The sequence below is a fragment of the Delphinus delphis genome, chromosome 20, assembly GCF_949987515.2.
Source record: "Delphinus delphis chromosome 20, mDelDel1.2, whole genome shotgun sequence".
Taxonomy (NCBI): Eukaryota; Metazoa; Chordata; class Mammalia; order Artiodactyla; family Delphinidae; genus Delphinus; species Delphinus delphis.
Window position 1 is genome coordinate 5474189 of NC_082702.1, and position 21913 is coordinate 5496101.

The following is a 21913-nucleotide window of genomic DNA, read 5'->3' on the forward strand; positions in this document are numbered from 1 at the left end:
AGTGGAGTTTGATCAGGGCTGGTCTGTGACCAAGGGGAGGGTCCGTCCAGCCCCGAGTCCCCCTGCTACAGCATACGTGGGGGCTTCAGGAGGGGAGTGAGATCTGAAGGAAAGGGTGGGAAAACTCACCTCTTGGTCTCTGTAGGAGTTTACTGTCCTGAGTCCCTCCTGGTACAGTGGGCAGCAGAGGACTGTCTGTTCCACATGCTGAGGTCCTCCCTGTGTGTGTGGCCATGACTCAGGAAGGGCGTGTGTCGATTCTAAGCATTAAACAGCCTATTCTTGACACTCAGGATTGACTTCTCAAGACTGATCTTTGCCTGAGGAAGAAATCTGGAAGAGGAGGGAGAGGAAAGAACAGGAGTCAGGAATGGCTCTTTCTCAGGTAAAGTCATATTCTCAGTCGATTGTTTTGTCTGTCCTTCCTGAAATGCCCTTTTTTGGACTCACTAATCTTATCTGACTCTGAAGTGTCCTGCCTGACACCTGTACAGTCACACCCACCCAGGTCCTTCCTTCAGGGCCTGTCATCTCCACTTAGATCCCGTCTCCCCATGACCCAGTGACCTGGAACTTGTGAAGAGGCTCCACTGGGTGTAGTCCTGAGCAGGGCTTCACACCCATGGACTGGAGACAGGGTGTCAGTGGTATTCAGTGGCAGGAATTGCTTAGGAGCCCATCTAGATGCACTGTCTGCTCTCTGTCAACCAGGATAAAGAAGCTGCACCTATAAGTCATGTACTAATGTGTAGGAATAGTTGGAAAATTCTGGAAAAGAAGAGTGATAAGAGGAAACCAGCTCTGCCTGACATTATAATGCTTTCAGAGCTAAACAAGTGAATCATGGTGTTTCTGGTTCCAAAACATTAATCATTAATGTTCTCCATTACCGTCATGAATGGAGAAGAAAGTTCAGAAACAGACATCAGTGATAGAGGATGTTTTATTCGATAATTCATTTTAAAATACGGAGTCAATCGAAATATCTATCATTAAGAGGTTTAAAAAATTATTCTCAGCACATCCATCCCATAGGGACCACGGTGTTCCCGCAAGGACTATCTTGCAGCAGGTGTTTTAGGTAAAAATGATTATAATTCAGCCAAGACATGGAGCCACAACTTTATTCCTGTCATCAGAGAGGCTGTAGCCAAATTCTGGTTCCACTGTTATTAATAAATATTATATTCTTTTATTTTAAGCATCATGTGAGATAGATATATGGTGCTCAAACTTCCAGCAAAGCAGCAGCTTAGGTACTAGGATGTAAAGCATCCCCTTCCCTATCTCCATGCCTCATGTCTCAGTGGGGAACCACTGTTGTAGGTTTTGTGGCAAGACTCAGCTCAGATCTTGTAAGATTGCATTTCACATCATTATGCAATTTTAGGAAAAATTCTTCATTGAATGTTTGTTGTAATATTTTATTCTGTAAATTTAAAAAACATACACAGCATGTGTCTAGAAGTGGTTTTCACATGAGTAAACACAGATACAGCTTGATCTTCACTGGAACTCTCTCTTGATGAAGACTCATGGGACCTTTACAATTGTTTGCTGACATAAAGAACGTGTCAGTGGCTGCCTTGGAGCAGGCTGACGTCTCTGCAGATGTCTGAGGATTTCTCTGGGTCAAGAATGGTGCATTTCATATTTTGATAGATTTTGTCAGATGTCCTCCCCTAAAACTGCAAAGGTTCCCTCCCCGCCACCAACATGTGAGATTTTCCTCAGTGTAAGCAAAACTTGATACTGTATTCTTTTTGTATTTTGAAAATTTGGGGGAAAATGACAATCCTTTGTATTTCCATTTCCAACTACTTGTGAGTCAAGTTCATTCTTTTATGGAAATAAAACATGGAATTTTGCTCAGTTTTCTTTTGATATATATTTTAAAGCTATTTTATATTTTGTAGTTTAATTCTTTACACATGCCCTGGTATCCTTCTTAGTTTAGCATTTCTTTGCAGTGAAACATAAATCCTTCCTTCTTGCCCTCTGCTTTCTGATCTTGCTTGAGAAGGCCTCACCTCGCATAATTTTTTTTTTTTTTTTTTTGTGGTACGCGGGCCTCTCACTGTTGTGGCCTCTTCCCGTTGCGGAGCTCAGGCTCCGGACGCGCAGGCTCAGCGGCCATGGCTCACGGGCCCAGCCACTCCGCGGCATGTGGGATCCTCCCGGACCGAGGCACGAACCCGCGGTCCCCTGCATCGGTAGGCGGACTCTCAACCACTGCGCCACCAGGGAAGCCCTTCGCATAATTTTAAAATATTGTGTTCCGCATAGTCCTAATCGTTCCTGTTTATAATTACGTCTTTAATTTGGATTTAACTAAATCTCTAGTTTGGCTTTTTTGTGTATATCTTGCAGCTATTTTATTTCATTCATGTTAGTTTCAGATATTACCCACACTGTGCATACCCCCCACACACACATTCACGTATGTCAATAGTTTCACATGTAATTTGGCAAGGCCCACCATTTTGTTTTTCTCTTCAAAATTTTCTCTCTCCTGGGCTTCCCCGGTGGCGCAGTGGTTGAGAATTCGCCTGCGAATGCAGGGGACACGGGTTCGATCCCTGGCCCAGGAAGATCCCACATGCCGCGGAGCAACTAAGCTCGCGTGCCACAACTACTGAGGCCGCGTGCCGCAACTATGAAGCCTGTGCACCTAGAGCCCGTGCTCCACAATGAGGGAAGCCACTGCAATGAGAAGCCCGCGCACCGCAACGAAGAGTAGCCCCCGCTCGCCGCAACTAGAGAAAGCCCGCGTGCAGCAACGAACACAGCCAAAAATAAATAAATAAATAAAATTTAAAAGAAAAAGAAAAAATTTCTGTCTCCTAAATATAATGCAGACTTTTTATTTGAAATCCCACATTTCTTTCACCTTTGAATTGCTCTGAATTTCTAAATCCCTGAGGTCTTTACGCCACCACATCTTCCAGCGAAAAGTAGGTTTGCGGGTCTTGGATCGCGTCTTTGTTACATCCTTCAGTAAAGTTTTTAAAATTTCATCACATATGTCTTATGAATAGGTGTCACAGTAAAATCGCTAATGGGAATTTGCTTCTCCCTCTTCTGGCTCCAGCTTAGGTGTCCTGTGCAGTGGTGAATGGCAGGAGCCTGCTGGCCCACTTGCCTCAGCCTTACCTTTTAGTGGAAATGCCTCTAGTGCTTCCAGTGATTATGATGCTCGGTGAAATAGTTTTGCTTAATAACAGTTCCTTTAATTTCCTATTTGGCATAATTTTGGGGGGGTTAGTTTACCATATCCACTTTTTAAAAAATTTATTGAAGTATAGTTGATTTACAATGTTGTGTTAATTTCTGCTGTACAGCAAAGTGACTCAATTATACATATATATATTCTTTTCCATTCTGGTTTATCACAGGATATTGAATATAGTTCCCTGTGCTATACAGTAGGACCTTGTTGCTTATCCCTACTTGGCATCATTTTATTTATTTGTTTATTTTTTTGGCTGCATTGGGTCTTCTTTGTGGCACGCGGGCTCTCTCTAGTTGCTGTGAGTGGGGTCTATTCTTCTATGCGGTGCACAGGCTTCTCATTGTGGTGGCTTCTCTTGTTGCGGCACACGGGCTTCAGTAGTTGCAGCACGTGGGCTCAGTAGTTGTGGCACATGGGCTTAGTTGCTCTGCAGCATGTGGGATCTTCCCGGACCAGGGTTCGAACCCATGTCCCGTGCATTAGCAGGCGGATTCTTAACCACTGCGCCACCGGGGAAGCCCGGCATAATTGTAATCATCCAGTATTTCTTCAAAGGTCTACTGCCATGATAAACATTTTTTCTATTTAATCTGCTAAATTAACCTACAACATTAGTAAATTTCCTCATCTTGAATCACCTTTTTTTTTATTAGTGGAATAAACTCCACTTGACTTTTGTTGGTGGCTGAATATCTGAGTTAAATGGATAGACCTGTATTTATGTTTTTGCATGTATGTGGACTCTGTCATGCTTGAAGATACCACTCATACTCTAGCTCATCCAGGTACTGAATATCACTTAGTGTGTAGAACATAATATGTATCTCTTCCACATAAACAATCCTGTGTTGAATAATTTCATTTGTATATTTCTTCCATTGTCCTCAAAATGAGAAATCTACAGTGATTCAGTGGATCTGATATCCTCTGCTGGAAAATATAATAAAATTAGGGACATATAAATTACTCAAAATGATCTGTCACTTCAACGGAATCAATCCCTACACCTCTTTCCTACTCACATTTTGTGTGAAGACAAGAACTCTCCCCATGGTCTCTTAGTGAAACATGTTTTTTATTTCAGGGACTATTGACATTCAGGGATGTGGCCATAGAATTCTCTCAGGAGGAGTGGGAATGCCTGGACCCTGCTCAGAGGGCCTTGTACAGGGACGTGATGTTGGAGACCTACAGGAACCTGCTCTCCCTGGGTGAGGATAACACCCCTCCAGAAGTTGGGATCTGCCCTAGTGAGTCTCTTGAGAACCCCTGCCTTGCTTGACTGAGATTGAAGCTGTGTTGACTATGAAATGAAACATAGGATAATGTAGCATCTGGAGTTTAACCTTCCCCTCTCTTTAGATGGTCACACACATCAGATTAGTAGTGGCTTCAGAAGATGAGTAAAAACAAAATCTTATGGCAAACTTTAAAAAATTTCCAATTCTGGATCCACTCTTATCCCTGTAGTTTTCATTCAGTAGTTCTTGGAAGACAACTAGGTTATCTTTTTAAAAGATGCTCCTTAAGCACTCAGAATGAGACAGTGAGTGAAGAGATTTGTGAAATATTTTTTTAGACACATCTGTAACGTCCTCTCAAAAGAACAAAGGGCTAGAATTGTATTCTGGAAAAGCCGCAGCACATTATGTTCCTCTCTTATAAACAGAAAACTCTTTTTCTGACCTGAATATTATTTAAATTTTGGAGCAAGGGAGAAAGCCCCAGAATGTGGAGAACAAAATGAAAGAAGTGAAAAAAGTTGGTGGGAATGTATCAAAGGTGTGAACATTGGTAAGAGCTCAGAGGGGCAAAGAGGAAGCCGCACGATTAATAGTTTGGGAAAGTCCCTGTAAGTGGGAAAGTTCTATGGGAAAACAAATGTTTATTTCTTGTGAGCTCTCAAAGGAAATTTTCTCCCCTTCCACTTTTTTTTTTTTTTTGCGGTACGCGGGCCTCTCACTGTTGTGGCCTCTCTCGTTGCGGAGCACAGGCTCCGGACGCGCAGGCTCAGCGCCCATGGCTCACAGGCCCAGCCGCTCCGCGGCACGTGGGATCCTCCCGGACCGGGGCACGAACCCGTGTCCCCTGCATCGGCAGGCGGACTCTCAACCACTGCGCCACCAGGGAAGCCCCCTTCCCTTCCACTTTCTGCTTTCTTCTTCAGACATGTAAAAGTTCATCCTTCCAGCCTCCAGGGGTGCTCCAGCTCATGCAAAGACCAAGGCAAAATTTTGATCATTACCTATGACACTCTTTGTGGGGCACTGGGAGGGCTGGTTATAAGAGGTCCTCTTTCTTCTTTGGTCTCATTCTGTACCCAGTTTTCAGTCCACACAGATCAGAGCTGAAGCCTCCCCAGTCCTGGCCCCAGTTCTTCTCCCGGTTCCATTCCCATTTCAATACTTGGGAGACCTTCTCATGGGATGGGAAAACATTGCCATCTGGGGCCCCAGGAGAGTGCATGGGGCTATGTCAAGTCCCCTCTGCCTCTTTAGGACCCCCAGCCATTTCTTCAGTTCTGCTTTTGCCACACATCAAGGAGTATGTGTAACAGAAGTGGTGTGGGTCTTTTGATCCAGCAGTAAAATTGCTTTTACTCAGCGGGAGTTTGTGCAGTACCATCCCATACCTTAAGTTCTGGTGTGTTGTGCTTTTGTTTCTTTCTTAGAGTGTTTTCTAATTTCCCTGGTGAGATCACCTCTGACTCATTGGTTGTTTTAAGAGTGTTTTAAAATTTCCATATATTTGTGAGTTTTCCAGTTTTCCTTAAGTTAATCATTTCTATTTTCCTTCTACTGTGGTCGGAGAAAATACTTTGTATGATTTCGGTCTTTTTCAACTTATTGAGACTTGCTTTATGGTTTAACATATGGTCTACCCTAGAGAATGTTCCATGTGCACCTAGAGAAGAATGTGTATTTTGCTTTTATTGGGTGGAGTGTTCTATATATGTCTGTGAGAGCTAGCTGGTTTATGGTCTTGCTGAAATCCTCTGTGTCCTTACTGAACTTCTGCCTGGCTGTACTCTCTATTAAAAGGGGGTAATGGAAGTCTCCAAATGTTATTCTAGAACTGTTTTTATTTCTTCCTTAAATTCTGTCAGTGTTTGCTTCATATATTTGGGGGCCCTCTTGTTTAGGTGTGTATATGTTCATATTTGTCGTAATTCCTTGCTGAGTTATCCTTTTTTCAATAAATAATGTCCTTCTATGTCTCATAAAAAATTTTGACTTAAAGTTTATTTTGCCTGATAATAGTATAGCACTCCAGGTCTCTTTTGGTTACTATTTGCGTGGAATTTGTATTAGTTTGCTAGGGCTGCCATAACAAAGTACCACAGCCTGTGTGGCTTAAACATCAGAAATGTATTTTCTCACGGTTTTGGAAGCTAGAAATCTGAGATCAGGTTGTCAGCGGAGTTGTTATCCCAGGTTATTCTCTTTAGCTTGTGGCTGGCTGGCTTTTCCTACCTGTGTCTTCACATGGTCTTCCCTCTGTGTGTCTGTGTCGTAATCTCCTCTTCTTATAAGGACACCAGTCATTAGATTAGAGCCCACTCCATTGACCTCATTTAACCTTAATTACTCCTTTAAAAGCCCTATCTTTAAGTACAGTCATATTTTGAGGTATTTGATGTTAGGACCACAATTTTTGGGGGGACACAATTCACCCCATAATTTTGGGGGGACACAATTCATCCCATAACAGATTCATTTGCTGTTCTTTCATTTCTAACCTATTTGCATCTTTGTATCTAAAGTGAGTCTCCTACATATAGAACATAGGCATACCTTGGAGATACTGTGGATTTGGTTCTAGACCACTGCCATAAAGCAAATATCACAATAAAGTGAGTCACGAATTTTTTGGTTTCCTGGTGCATATGAAAGTTACGTTTGCATTATACGGTAGTCTATTAAGTGTACGATAGCAATATGTCTAAAAAAATGTACATACCTTAATTTAAAAATACTTTAGGAAATTCCCTGGCGGTCCAGTGATTAGGACTCTGCACTTCCACTGCAGGGGGGCACACGTTCAGTTCCTGGTCAGGGAACTAAGATCCTTCATGCTGTGTGGCACAGCCAAAAAAAAAAAACCTTTATTGCTAAAACTCGTTAATGATCATCTGAGCCTTCAGTGAGTCATAATCCTTGTGCTGGTGGAGGGTCTTACCTGGATGTTTGATGGCTGCTGACTGATCAGAGTGGTGGTTGCTAAAGGTTGGGTGGCTGTAGCAATTTCTTTTTTTAAAATTTTATTTATTTATTTTTGTCTGCGTTGGGTCTTTGTTGCTGCATGCGGGCTTTCTCTAGTTGCGGCGAGCAGGGGCTACTCTTCGTTGAGGTGCGCGGGCTTCTCATTGCGGTGGCTTCTCTTTTTGTGGAGCACGGGCTCTAGGCTGCGGGCTTCAGTAGTTGTGGCACGCAGGCTCAGTAGTTGTGGCGCACAGGCTTAGCTGCTCTGTGGCATGTGGGATCTTCCTGGACCAGGTCTCGAACCCGTGTGCCCTGCATTGGCAGGCAGATTCTTAACTACTGCATCCCCAGGGAAGCCCTTCTTTTCTTTTTCTAAACATTTTTATTGGAGTATAGTTGATGCAGTTTCTTAGAATAAGACAACTAAGAAGTTTGCCTCATCGGGTGACTCTTCCTCTCATGTAGCAAGCAATGTTGTTTGGTAACATTTTACCCACAGTTGAACTTCTTTCAGAATTGGAGTCAGTCCTCTCAAACCCTGCGGCTGCTTTATCAATTAAGTTTATGTAATATTCTAAATCCTTTATTTAACATTTCAGTGGTCTCCACAGCATCTTCACCAGGAATAGATTCCATCTCAAGAAACCACTTTCTTTGCTCATCCATAAGGAGCAACTCCTCATCTGTTAAAGTTTTATCATGAGATTGCAGCAATTCAGTCACATCTTCAGGCTCCACTTCTGGTTCTCTTGCTATTTTCACCACATCTATAGTTACTTCCACTGAAGTCTTGAACCCCTCAAAGTCATCCATGAGGATTGGAATCAACTTCTCCCAAACTCTTGTAAATGTTGATATTTTGGCCTCTTCCCGTGAATCATGAATGCTCTTCATGGCATTTAATATGGTGGCTCCTTTCCAGAAGGTTTTCAATTTAATTTGCCCAGCTCCATCAGAGGAATCACTGTCTATGGCAGCTATAGCCTTAAAAAATGTATTTCCTGAATAATAAGACTTGAAAGTTGAAATTAATCCTTAATCCATGGGCTGCAAAATGGATGTTGTGTTAGCAGTCATGAAAACATTAATTTTGTACATCTCCATCAGAGCTCTTGGGTGGCCAGGTGCATTGTCTGTGAGCAGTAATATCTTGAAAAGAATCTTTTTTTCTGAGCAGTAGGTCTTAGTACTGGGCTTAAAATATTCAGTAAACCATGTTGTAAACAGAGGTGCTGTCATCCAGGCTTTGTTGGTCCATTTATAGAGCACAGGCAGAGAAGATTTAACATAATTCTTTAGCGCCCTAGGATTTGGGGAATGGTAAGTGAGCACTGGCTTCAACTTAAAATCACCAGCTGTATTAGATCCTAACAAGAGAGTCAGCCTCTCCTTTGAAGCTTTGAAGCCAGGCATTGACTTCTCCTGTCTAGATATGGAAGTCCTAAATGGCATCTTCTTCCAATATAAGGTTGTTTTATGTACATTGAAAATTTGTTTAGTGTAGCCACCTTCATTAATTATCTTAGCTAGATCTTCTGGATAACTTGCTGCAGCTTCTACATCAGCACTTAATGCTTCACCTTGCACTTTTATGTTATGGAGATGGCTTCTTTCCTAAAACTTCATGAACCAACCTCTATTAGCTTCAGACTTTTCTTCTGCAGCTTCCTCACTTCTTTCAGCCTTCTTAGAAGAGAGTTAGGGACTTGCTCTGGATTAGACTTTGGCTTAAGGGAATGTTGTGGCTGGTTTGGTCTTCTATCCAGACCATTAAAGCTTTCTGCACATCAGCAATGTGGCTATTTTGCTTTCTTATCATTCATGTGTTCACGGGAGTAGCACTTTTAATTTCCTTCAAGAACTTTTCCTTTGTGTTTACAGCTTGGCTATTTGGTGCAAGAGGCTTAGCTTTTGGCCTGTTTCAGCTTTCAATATGCCTTCTTCACTAAACTTAGTAGTTTCTAGCTTTTGATTTAAATGTAGAGATGTGTGGCTTTTCCTTTCACTTGAACACTTGACCTAATTTCAATATTGCTATGTGTCAGAGAGTAGGGAGGCCGAGAGAGAAAGAGAGAGAGAGAGATGGGGGAATAGCCAGTCAGTGGAGCAATCAGAGCGCAACTCATTTACTGATTTAAGTTAGCTGTCTATATGGGGTGCAGTTCGTGGTACCTCAAAATAATTACAGTAATAACATCAAAGATCACTGATCACAGATCACCAAAATGAATATAATAATAATGAAAAAGTCTGAGATACTGCAAGAATCACCAAAATGTGACACAGAGACACAAAGTGAGCAAATGCTTTTGGAAAAACGGTGCCAGCATATTTGCTCAACACAGGGTTGCCAGAAACCTTCAATTTGTAAAAAAATGCAATATCTGTGAAGTGCAATAAAGCGAAGTGCAATAAAAGGAAGTAGGCCTGTATAGTTGGATCCTATTTTTTTAATCCTTGCTGCAAACGTCTACCCTTTAATTGGAGTTTAGTCCATTTACATTTACTGTAATTAGTGATAAAGGAGGACCTCTGTCACTAGCTGTTTGTTTTCCATGTGTCTTATATCTTTTCCCCTCAAGTCTTCCATTACTGCCTTCTTTGTGTTAGATAGGTATTTCCTAACGTACAATTTTGATTCCTTCCTGTTTCCTTTACTATACAGTTGGCCCTTGGGTGATGTGGGGGTTTGCGGCACTGACCCTCCGCACAGTTGAAAACTGTTTATAGTTTATAGTCAGTCCTCCGTATATGCAATTCTTCTGTATATGTGATTTCTTCTTATCTGCGGTTCTGCATCTTATGTTTATTTTGTTTGTGTTTTTTTTTTGTTTTTTCATTGTTTTGGCCATGCTGCACAGCTTGTGGGATCTCAGTCCCTGACCAGGGATTGAACCTGGGGGCCATAGCAGTGAAAGCTCTGAATCCTAACCACTATAACCTGGCTTTTCAATGTGTCTGCTCTTTGCTCCAACTTTAATCTCTTGCCCCAAGTGTCAGCAGCTAATACATTTCCCTTTATATATGGTTGTTTTTTCTTTTTCCTTTTTTTTGGCCATGCCATGCGGCATGCGGGATCTTAGTCCAACCAGGGATCAAATCCATGCCCCCTGCATTGGGAGCACGGAGTCTTAACCACTGGACCACCAGGGAAGTCCCTAAATATGTTTGATAAGTGCCTCCTGCATAGCATCTCTGCCCTGGGAGAGTTTTGAGTTATACAACATTTTCCAATTCTCACATTATGTGTTCCTTTGCATATAAGTCCTTTTTCTTGTTCTTAAGGGAGAAATCATTAGATTTCCACAGTCTGTAATTTTGTATAATTGTGGTTACTATTTACCTGTTGGTTTTATCTTGGTTTATTAAAATTTTTTATTTATTGTCACTTACAGATTATGGATTTCAGTAGCTAGCATAGAGTATGACTGCAGTTCACCAACTGTTAATGTTGTATAATGCCTATTCTGCTTGAATATAGATAGTTTTAGAGTAGATATTCAGAATATTTTGTCACACCGATATATTATTAAATTCTTCCTGATTTTGCTATTACCTTTTTAGTTTTTCAATTTGTAATTTTCATGTATTTATCTTAATCATTATGTTTTTTTGGATTATTTATCATTACTTCATATGGTGCTATCCGTTAGCACTTATTTGCATGCAATAATTTATGTAGTAAATCTGCATTTTTATAATACCTGTTTCTCTTCAATATGAGACAACCATTTGTCTACTGCCAATTGGTGTGTTCTTTGGTGTGGTAGTCAAAGAATACACTTTCATAGATTAGGTAAGTTTACATAGTGTGAGTGATTTGGTTTTAGAGTGTTTGAAAGTAGGCTTCAGTTAAAATAATTTAAAATGCATGTATATTTTATTAAAGGATTCTATTCACTTTCTATTCTTAAACATTTATAGAGTTTGGTTAAGAAGTTTTTCATCTCTTCAATGTAAGTATTACTTTTAGTGTAATATTCATCTTCCAACTCTACTTAATATGAAGACTATGGTTATCTTTCAGATACCTCCATTAGTTTTCTGACCAAGGAATTATTAAAGAAGAAAAACATTAATAACAGAGAATTATACCAATCAGTGGTCTTGGGAAGACATGGAAGCCATGGTATTGAGGATTTTGACTTCAGCAAAGTCAGGGGAACTGTGTATGAATTTGAGAATAAGTGTGGATGTGAAGAAAGAAATTCCAAAGGAGAGCTTATGACAGATAACATAAATCACACTGGTAGAAAAGATAAACAATACAGCAAATCCTGGATTAACTTACCTTTAAAACAAAGTGTTTCTTTAAGAAAAAGTGCAGGTCAATATTTAAAAAATAGGAAGTCATTTATAAAGAATTTGTTAAAAATAAAAAATAACATAGTTTATGCAGGAAACAAGTATCCAGAACATTTTGACAATAGAACTGGATTAAGCTTTCAATCACATCTGGCTGAATTGCAGAGATTTCAAACTGAAGAGAAAATTTATGAATGTAATCAAGTTGAGAGGTCTGTCAAAACTTGTTCCTCAATTTCATCACTTCAAAGATTTCCTCCTAGTGTCAAAACCAACATTTGTAACACATATGGAAAGGTTTCTTCCTTCATTCCTGTGTATCCTTCATTGCTTACACAGCAACAGAAAACAAATATTAGAGAAAAATTATACGAATGTAGTGAATGTGGAAAGACTTTTATCCATCATTCAGTCCTTACTAGTCATCAGAGAATTCATTCTGAGCAGAGACCTTACAAATGTAATGAGTGTAGTAAAGCCTTTAAACAGTTCTCAAACCTCACAAGACATCAGAGAATCCACACTGGAGAGAAACCATATAAATGTAATATATGTGACAAGGTCTTTAATCAGAATTCCCACCTTACAAATCATTGGAGAATTCATACTGGAGAGAAACCACACAAGTGTAACGAATGTGGTAAGGCTTTTATCAAATGTTCAGACCTTTGGCGTCATGAGAGAATTCATACTGGAGAGAAACCTTACAAATGTAACGAATGTGGTAAGGGTTTTACCAAACGTTCATATCTTTGGGATCATCAGAGGATTCATACTGGAGAGAAGCCGTACAAATGTATTGAATGTGGCAAGGTTTTTAGGCAGTGGTCTACCCTCAGGATTCACCGAAGAATTCATACTGGTGAGAAGCCTTATAAATGTAATGAATGTGGCAAAGCTTTTAAGCAGTGCTCACACCTGACTAAACATCAGAATGTACATCCTGGAGAAAAGCCACACAAATGTACTGTGTGTGGCAAGGCTTTTATCCACACTTCAAGTCTGGTAAAACATCAGAAAATTCATACTGGAGAAAAACCATTCAAATGTAATGAGTGTGGTAAGGCTTTCATCCAAAGTTCAAGTCTTACAGAACATCAGAGAATCCATACCGGTGAGAAACCTTATAAATGTAGTGAATGTGGCAAGGCCTTCACTGTGTGTTCAAGCCTAACTAAACATAAAAGAAACCACACTGGAGAGAAACCTTACAAATGTAATGAGTGTGATAAAGCCTATACGCAATTCGTACACCTTACTAGACATCAGAAAATACATACCGAAAAGAAAAACCATGAACCTAATGTACCCGATAATGCTTTTATTCAGAGCTCAAGCTTGGAGGATTATCAGAGAATTCATGGTAGAGAGAAACCGTACAAATGTAATGAATGTGGCAAAGCCTTTAACTGGTGTTCACGCCTCACCCGACATCAGAGGATCCATACTGGAGAGAAACCATATAAATGTAATGTGTGTAGCAAGGCCTTCAGTCAAAACTCAAACCTAACAATTCATCAGAGAATTCATACTGGAGAGAAACCTTACAAATGTAATGAGTGTGGCAAAGCCTTTAAGCAGTACTCAAGCCTCACCAGACATCAGAATATACATCCTGGAGAGAAGCCACACAAATGTAATATGTGTGGTAAGGCTTTTATCAAACGTTCACACCTTTGGGGTCATGAGAAAATGCATACTGGAGAGAAGTCATACAAATGTACTGAATGTGGCAAGGCCTTTAGACAATGGTCTGACCTTAGGATTCACCAAAGAATTCATACTGGAGAGAAACCCTTAGAAATGTAATGAATGGTGTAAATCAATTAACCATTTTAAACAATGGGCTATAATCAGATAACTTATACTAGGGAGACTAAGTCTCTAGTCCTAGATTAATCAATTTCAGATGTTAAGTTCTTCACAGTTATTAAAAGTCAAAATCATTTCAAATTTATGAAATGATGGGTATTGGTAAAGCAAGGAGATCTTTGGAAATGTACCATTTCCCTCTTTTTAAAAATACTTTTATTATATGAAGTTTCTTGAAAAGGCTGTATTATTATTGATGTTTTTCAACCTGAAGTTAAAAATTTATTGATGTTATGCCTTCATCACATGCTTTTATGTGTTACCATGATGGGCTCTGCTAAGGGATCATTAAGATAAAAGGGCCTACTTGTATTAGGTGGGGATCATTCATATTCATGTTTTCTGAAGGAACAGGACACTGAATTTTAACGAACAACACTGTGTTTTTGAATGAGTAAAACAATGATGTAAATCATAATAATTTCAGATCCTCTTCTACAGATTTATTGGTACAACAGAGGACCCACTGGATTATCAGAAACCAACACTCTGCCAGTTGAGGCTGAAACAGAGCAGTCCTTAAGATTAAGAGACTGAGATTTTGGGCTTCCCTGGTGGCGCAGTGGTTGAGAGTCCGCCTGCCGATGCAGGGGACACGGGTTTGTGCCCCGGTCGGGGAAGATCCCACATGCCATGGAGCGGCTGGGCTCGTGAGCCATGGCCGCTGAGCCTGCGCGTCCGGAGCCTGTGCTCCGCAACAGGAGAGGCCACAACAGTGAGATGCCCGCGTAACGCAAAAAAAAAAAAAAAATGAGACTGAGATTTTCATGAGAATAGGATGATAGGTTAGTAGGGACTGCTTATGTGGTAGAAATAATGGAGAAGAAATGATGGTCCTCCTCTCTTTTCAAAGAAAATAGCTGATGTCAAAGATGAGAGAAAATATAGTCTTATTCTTAGTAATTAAAGAGAACAATTATCAGAAAGGAGAACTTAATCAAAACACCCAGAATGCAGTGTACATGTGTAGGATTCACATTTAACCACTATCACTTTGATACCATTTTACTCAAAATGTGTCAGAGTTGTCATGTTTTATTAACATAATTTAATCATTTTAAAACTCTAAATGAATTTTTTTCTATCTTATCAAGCCTATGCCACCTCACTGTGGTACTTCATAACAAATACTAACAATACATCTTTAGGACGTTAAGGTTGAAAGGCACCTGCAACAATTTCTTTGCATGATGGAATCAAACAACGTATAATTTTATGAATATATATTCACAACATCCTTGAGTTATTCTTTCTACACTCTGCCTCTTGGGTATTCATGTGGATATGATTAAAATACCATAGCAGTACAACTTTAGACTCTGCCCTCTTTAACATTTGAAGTACTATTTGTAAATGTGATATGATTATATTTCAGCGTGCCCCGTTTTTTGCCTGCATAAGACCCATGGCTTGCAATGCCTTGATTTATCAGTATACGAGGTAAAAAATAACATGTTAAGCATATGAAGTGTTAGGAAGTAGAAAATTTAAGGAATAAAGATAGGAATAGTATTTTATTCTTGGAGCTCTTACTGGAGTAATTTGAAAAGATCACTGATCATAAGTTTCCCCTTAAGAATGAACAGACTCGGGACTTCCCTGGTGGTGCAGTGGTTAAGAATCCACCTGCCAATGCAGGGGACGAGGGTTCGAGCCCTGATCCGGGAAGATTCCACATGCCGTGAAGCAACTGAGCCCATGTGCCACAACTACTGAGCCTGCACTCTAGAGCCCGCGGGCCACAGCTACTAAAGCCCACACGCCTAGAGCCTGTGCTCTGCAACAAAGAGAAGCCACCACAATGAGAAGCCAGCACGCTGCAACGAAGAGTAGCCCCCCACTCGTCGCAACTAGAGAAAGCCCCCATGAAGCAACAAAGACCCAACGCAGCCAAAAATAAATAAATAAGATAAATAAATTTTTTAAAAAAAGAACAAACAGACTAACTTAAGGAGGAAAGGATGGTTTATTTTGTTTTATTTATAGGCCAACTAGGAACTGAACATATGGACCCCCCTCAAAAATAGTTAATTGCACTTTTCGATATCCCACAGATATAAGATAGACCCTCCAAAAGTTAATACAGAAATCTCTTGTAAAATGGAGTCGGGAGGCCGGAAGGGGGAACTCTCATGTCCTCCCACTTGACATCAACTGCAAAGCCAATAGGAAGAGAAGTTTCTTCCATCCACCTGGAGAAACATTACTACTTTACTACCCAGCAGGAGGAAGAAATCATTTATCCTTGCCCAGCAACAGCCCAGCCAATGAGAGACTGTCACAACTCAGCCAATGGGAAGCGTTTATACTTTGAACTCCCAGTTTCCTTTAATGGACCTTTTTTTTTTAATGACAGCCCTTCACAAGTTCCCCTTCTCTTCTATGAAAAAGTTTCTCTCCTGTGGTCTGCCATAGATTGCATGTCCTGAATTGCACTTCTTTGCTGTTTCTGAATAAACCCACTTTGCTTGTAAAATAACTGGCTGTTTTATTGTTTTAGGTCAACAACTAGAACCCAAAATCTGCTTTAGATGTCAAGACTGGTAATGCTAGACACCAAATAAGGATGAAAATGTTTTAAACATAATTAGACTTTTTGGATACAGCAGTGCAGGCTTCCCAAGTTGGCACAAAATGGCTTGAGAGAGCAAGGAGAGGAGACCTGTTTTAGGTTTATGTAGAGGTTATGAGTCCTGCAAGAGGTCTGATTTTCCTGGGGGCACCAAACAAAGGAGCATCTTGGCTTATAAGATTCCCCACTGTAGAGTACAGGGAGGACACAATAAATGAGTGCTTTTTTTTTTGGTTTTGGTATGTCAGTTGTACCTCAGTAAGCTGTACTAAAAATGGGGAGAGGGTTGAGGCTTAAAAGCTGTCTATGGTCAGTCTCATTCTACCATGGGGATTTGTGAAGTAGTCGGCAATCTGCATCCTGGAAGAGGCTTCTCACCAGAATCAGACCATGCTGACACAATAATCTCGAACTTTCATCCTCCAGAACTGAGATCAGTCAAGATGGTGGAGCAGAAAAACCTTGAGCTCACCTCATCTCATGGGCACACCAAGGTCACAACTATTTACAGAACAACCATTGATGAAAAAGACCAGAACCAGCCAGAAAAGACCACTAAAGACATAAAGAAGGAACTATAACAAGATGGTTAGGAGGGTCAGAGTCATGATATAGTCAAGTCTCAGAGCATTTGGCTTAGAAAGCCAGTGGGGCTTTCAGGAGTCCCAGAGGGCTGGGGGAGATAGAGACTTCACTCTTAAATGGCACACACAAAATATCACGTACTCCGGGACCCAGGGCAAAAGCAGTAACTTGACAGGAGCTTGCGTCATACCTACATGCTGATCTTGGAGAGTCTCCTGGAGAGACAGGAGGCAACTGCAGCTCACCCTGTGGACAAAGACACTGGCAGCAGCCATCCTTGGAAGCTCCTTCTACTGTGTGGACAGTGGTGCTAGCAAGCACCATTGTAGAATCCTCCCTCTAGCTTATTAGCCCCAAGACCCTGCCCTGCCCTGGTGCAACAGCCTGTAGGTATCAGTGCTGGGACACCTCAGGCCAAGAAACTAACTGGGCAGAGACACTGCCCCACCTCTCAGCAGATAAGCTGCCTCAAGACACCCTGAGCTCACATCCACCTCTGGACATGGCCCTGCCCACCAGAGGACCCAGGATCTAGCTCCACCCACCAGTGGGCAGGCATCAGCTCCAGAATCCTCTGGGCCCTGACCCTGTCCTCTAGGAATTCTGCTGTAGTCTCCAGACCAGCCTCATTCACCAGGGAGCACACACCAGATATAGGAAAACCATAGTCCTGCAACCTAAGGACCCAGCCTTCTCAACAGGAGGCCAACTGTAAATATATATGCACCCAACTTAGGAGCACCTAAATACATAAAGCAAATATTAACAGATGTAAAGGAAGAAATAGACAGTAACAATAACAGTAGGGGACGTTAACACCCCAATTAGATCAATGGACAGAAAATCAATAAGGAAACACTGGCCTTAAATGACACATTACACTAGATGGACTCCATATATATATATATATATATATATATATATATATATATGATGTATACACATAACATTCTATCCAAAAGGAGCAGAATACACATTCTTTTCAAATGCACATGGAACATTCTCCAGAATAGATCACATGCTAGGCCATAGAACAAGGCTTGGTAAATTTAAGAAAATTGAGATCACATCAAGCATCTTTTCTGACCACAACCCTGTGAGACTAGAAGTCAAATACAAGAAAAAAACTGCAAAAAACACAAACACGTGGAGGCTAAACAATATGCTACTAAACAACCAATGGATCATTGAAGCAATCAAAGAGGAAACCAAAACAATACCTGGAGACAAATGAAAATGAAAACATGATGATCCAAAACCTATGGGACACAGCAAAAGCAGTTCTAAGAGGGAAGTTTATAGCAGTACAAGCTTACCTCAGGAAATAAAAATCTCAAATAACCTAACCTTACACCTAAGGGAGCTAGCAAAAGAAGAATAAACAAAACCCAAAGTTAGTAGAAGGAAAGAAATCATAAAGATCAGAGCAGAAATAAATGAAATAGAGACTAAATAAACAATAGAAAAGATCAATGAAACTAAGAGCTGATTCTTTGAAAAGGTAAACAAAATTGATAAACCTTTAGCCAGACTCATCAAGAATATAAGGGAGGGGGCCAAATCAATAATATCAGAAATGAAAAAAGAAAAGTAATAACCAACACCACAGAAATACAAAAGATCATGAGACTGCTACTAACAACTGTATGCCAATAAAATGGACAACTGAGAAGAAATGGACAAAGTCTTAGAAATGTACAATCTCCCAAGATTGAACCAGGAAGAAATAGAATATATGAGCAGACCAATTAACAGTAATGAACTTGAATCAGTAATATAAAAACTCCCAATAAACAAAAGTCCAGGACCAGATGGCTTCATGGTGAATTTTATCAAACATTTAGAGAAGAGTTAACACCTATCCTTCAACTATTCCAAAAAACTGCAAAGAAATGAACACTCCCAAACTCATTCTAAGAGGCCAGCATCACCCTGATACTAAAACCAGACAAAGATATCACAAACACACACAAAGAAAACCCCAAGAAAATTAGAGGCCAATATCACTAATGAACAAAGATGCAAAAATTCTTAATAAAATATTATCAAACTGAATCCAACAATACATTAAAAGGACGATACACCTTGATCAAGTGGGATTTATCCCACGGATGCAAGGTTTTTTTTTTTAACATCTGCAAACCAATCAATGTGACACACCACATTAACAGACTGAAGAATAAAAATCATATGATTATCTCAATAGATGCAGAAAAAGCTTTTAAGATCCAACATCTATTTATGATAAAAACTCTTCAGAAAGTGGGCATAGAGGGAACAAACCTCAACATAATAAAGGCCATATATGACAAACCCACAGCTAACATCATACTCAACAGTGAAAAGCTGAAAGCATTTCCTCTAAGATCAGGAACAAGACAAGGACGTCCACTCTCACCATTTTTATTCAACATAGTTCTGGAAGTCCTAGCCACAGGAATCAAAGAAGAAAAGAAAGAAAAGGAATATAAATTAGAAAGGAGGAAATAAAACTGCCACTGTTTGCAGATAACATGATACTAAGAAAATTCTAAAGATGCCACCAGAAAACTACTAGAGGTCATCAGCGAATTTGGTAAAGTTGCAGGATACAAAATTAATATGCATTTTTATACACTAACAATGAACTATCAGAAATAGAAATTAAGGAAACAATCCCACTTACCATCTCATTAAAAAGAATAAATACTACTATACATATATATATATTTGGCTGTGCTGCACGGCTTGCGGGATCTTAGTTCTCTGACCAGAGATCGAACCCAGGCCCATGGCAGTGAAAGCACGGAGTCCTAACCACTGGACTGCCAGGGGATTCCCCAAAATACTACTATATTTAAAATAGATAATGAACAAGGACCTAGTGTATAGCAAAGGAACTCTACTCAATATTCTGTAATACCTAAATAGGAAAATAATTTGAAAAAGGAATAGTTATATGTATATGTATAACTGAATCACTTTGCTGTATATCTGAAACTAACACAACACTGCAAATCAACTACACTCCAATATAAAAAAAATTTTTAAAAAAAGAATAAAATATCTAGGAATAAACCTACCTAAGGAGGTAAAAGACCTGTACTCTTAAAACAATAGGTCACTAGGACTTCCCTGGTGGTCTACTGGGTTAGACTCCATGCTCCCAATGCAGGGGGCCCGGGTTTGATCCCTGGTTGGGGAACTAGATCTGGCGTGCATGCAGCAACTAAGTGATTGCATGGCGCAACTAAGAGTCTGCATGCCACAACTAAGTGTCCGCATGCCGCAACTATGAGCCCACATGCCACAACTAAAAGATCCTGCATGCCACAACTAAAAGATCCAATGCAGCCGGAGTAAATAAATATTTTTAAAAAGATCTTAAAAAAAAACCTATAAGTCATTGATGGAAGAACTTGAAGACAACACAAACAGATGGAAAGATATACCACGATTATGGATTGGAAGAATTAATATTGTTAAAATGAACATACTGCTCAAGGCAATCTGCAGATTCAATGCAATCTCCATCAAAATACCAAGGACGTTTTTCAGAGAACTAGAACAAATTAAAAAATTTGTATGGAAACACAAAAGACCCCAAATAGCCAAGACAATCTTGAGAAAGAAGAACAGCGCAGGAGGAATCACACTCCCTTACTTCAGACTCTTGTAAAAAGCTACAGTAATCAAAACAGTGTGGTACTGGCACAAAAACAGACAAATAGATCAATTGAAAAGAATAGAGAGCCCAGGAATAAACCCACACATTTGTGGTCAGTTAATCTACAACATAGGAAGTAAGATTATACAATGGAGAAAAGATAGTCTCTTCAATAAATGGTGCTGGGAAATCTGGACAGCTACATGTAAAAGAACAAAAATTAGGACTTCCCTGGTGGTCCAGTGGTTAAGACTCTGTGCTTCCAATGCAGGTGGTGTGGGTTCGATCCCTGGTCGGGGAACTAAGATCCCACATGCCATGTGGTGCGGCCAAAAACAAAAAACAAAACAAAACAAAAACGAAAATTAGAACATTTTCTAACACGATGTACAAAAATAAACTCAAAATGGATTAAAGACCTTAATGTAAGATCTGAAACCATAAAACTCCTAGAAGATAATGTAGGCAGAACACACTTTGACATAAATTGTAGCAATAATTTTTTTTTGTATCTGTCTCCTAAAGCAAAGGAAATAAAAAGAAAAATAAACAAATGAATTAAAACTTAAAATTTTTGCACAGCAAAGGAAACCATCAACAAAATGAAACAACAACCTACTGAATGGGAGAAAACATTTGTAAATGATATGTTCAATAAGGGGTTAATATCCAAAATACATAAACAGTTCATAAAACTCAACATCAAAAAAACCAAACAACCCAATTAAAAAATGGGGAGAATGCCTGCCCAGACATTTTTCTAAAGAGGACACACTGATGGTCAACAGGCAAGTGAAAAGGTGCTTAACAGTGTTAATCATAAGAGAAATGCAAATGAAAACCACAATGAAATATCACCTCATTCTTGTCAGAATGTCTATCTTCAAAAAGAACACAAATAACAAATGTTGTCAAGGATGTGGAAAAAGGAAACCCTCGTACACTGCTGTTGAAATGTAAATTGCTGCAGTCACTTCACAAGACAGTATGGGGGTTCCTCAAAAAAACTAAAAATAGAACTACCGTATGATTCAGCAATTCCATCCTGGCTGTATATCTGAGAAAAATGAAAACAATAATTCAAAGAGATACGTGCATCCCAATGTTCATCACAGCATTATTTACATTTGCCAAGATATGGAAGCAACCTAACGGTCCATTAACAGATGAATGGATAGAGATGGCATGGTATATGTATACAATGGAATACTACTCAGCCATAAAAAAGGATGTAATTTTGCCATTTGCAACAACATGGATGGACTTGGAGGATATTATGCTATGTGAAATGAGTCAGACAGTGGAAGACAAATACCATATGGTAGCACTTATATGTGGAATGTAAAAAATAAAATAAGCTAGTTAATATAACAAAAATGAAACTGACTCACAGATATAGAAAACAAACTAGTGGTTTCAGTGAGGAGAGGGAAGGGGGAGGGGCAAGATTGGGATAAGGGATTAAGAGCTTAAAACTACTGTGTATAAAATAAGCTACA

At 39.8% G+C, this 21913-nt stretch overlaps 1 protein-coding gene and 1 long non-coding RNA gene across 2 annotated transcripts in view; both read left to right on the forward strand.

Moving 5' to 3' along the window:
• The first annotated feature begins 336 nt into the window (after nucleotides 1–336).
• Nucleotides 337–21913, forward strand: part of LOC138413915 (uncharacterized) — a 34680-nt gene continuing 13103 nt past the window's right edge. Inside the window, exon 1 of the long non-coding RNA XR_011246315.1 lies at nucleotides 337–385. This is a non-coding gene — a long non-coding RNA (uncharacterized lncRNA). The remainder of the gene's footprint in view (nucleotides 386–21913) is intronic.
• On the forward strand, nucleotides 685–13548 carry LOC132416402 (zinc finger protein 665-like). Its single transcript, XM_069540249.1, has 5 exons — nucleotides 685–738; nucleotides 4317–4482; nucleotides 12152–12552; nucleotides 12721–12972; nucleotides 13225–13548. Exons 1-5 carry the CDS (start codon nucleotides 685–687, stop codon nucleotides 13546–13548), a joined length of 1197 nt encoding a protein of 398 aa, XP_069396350.1.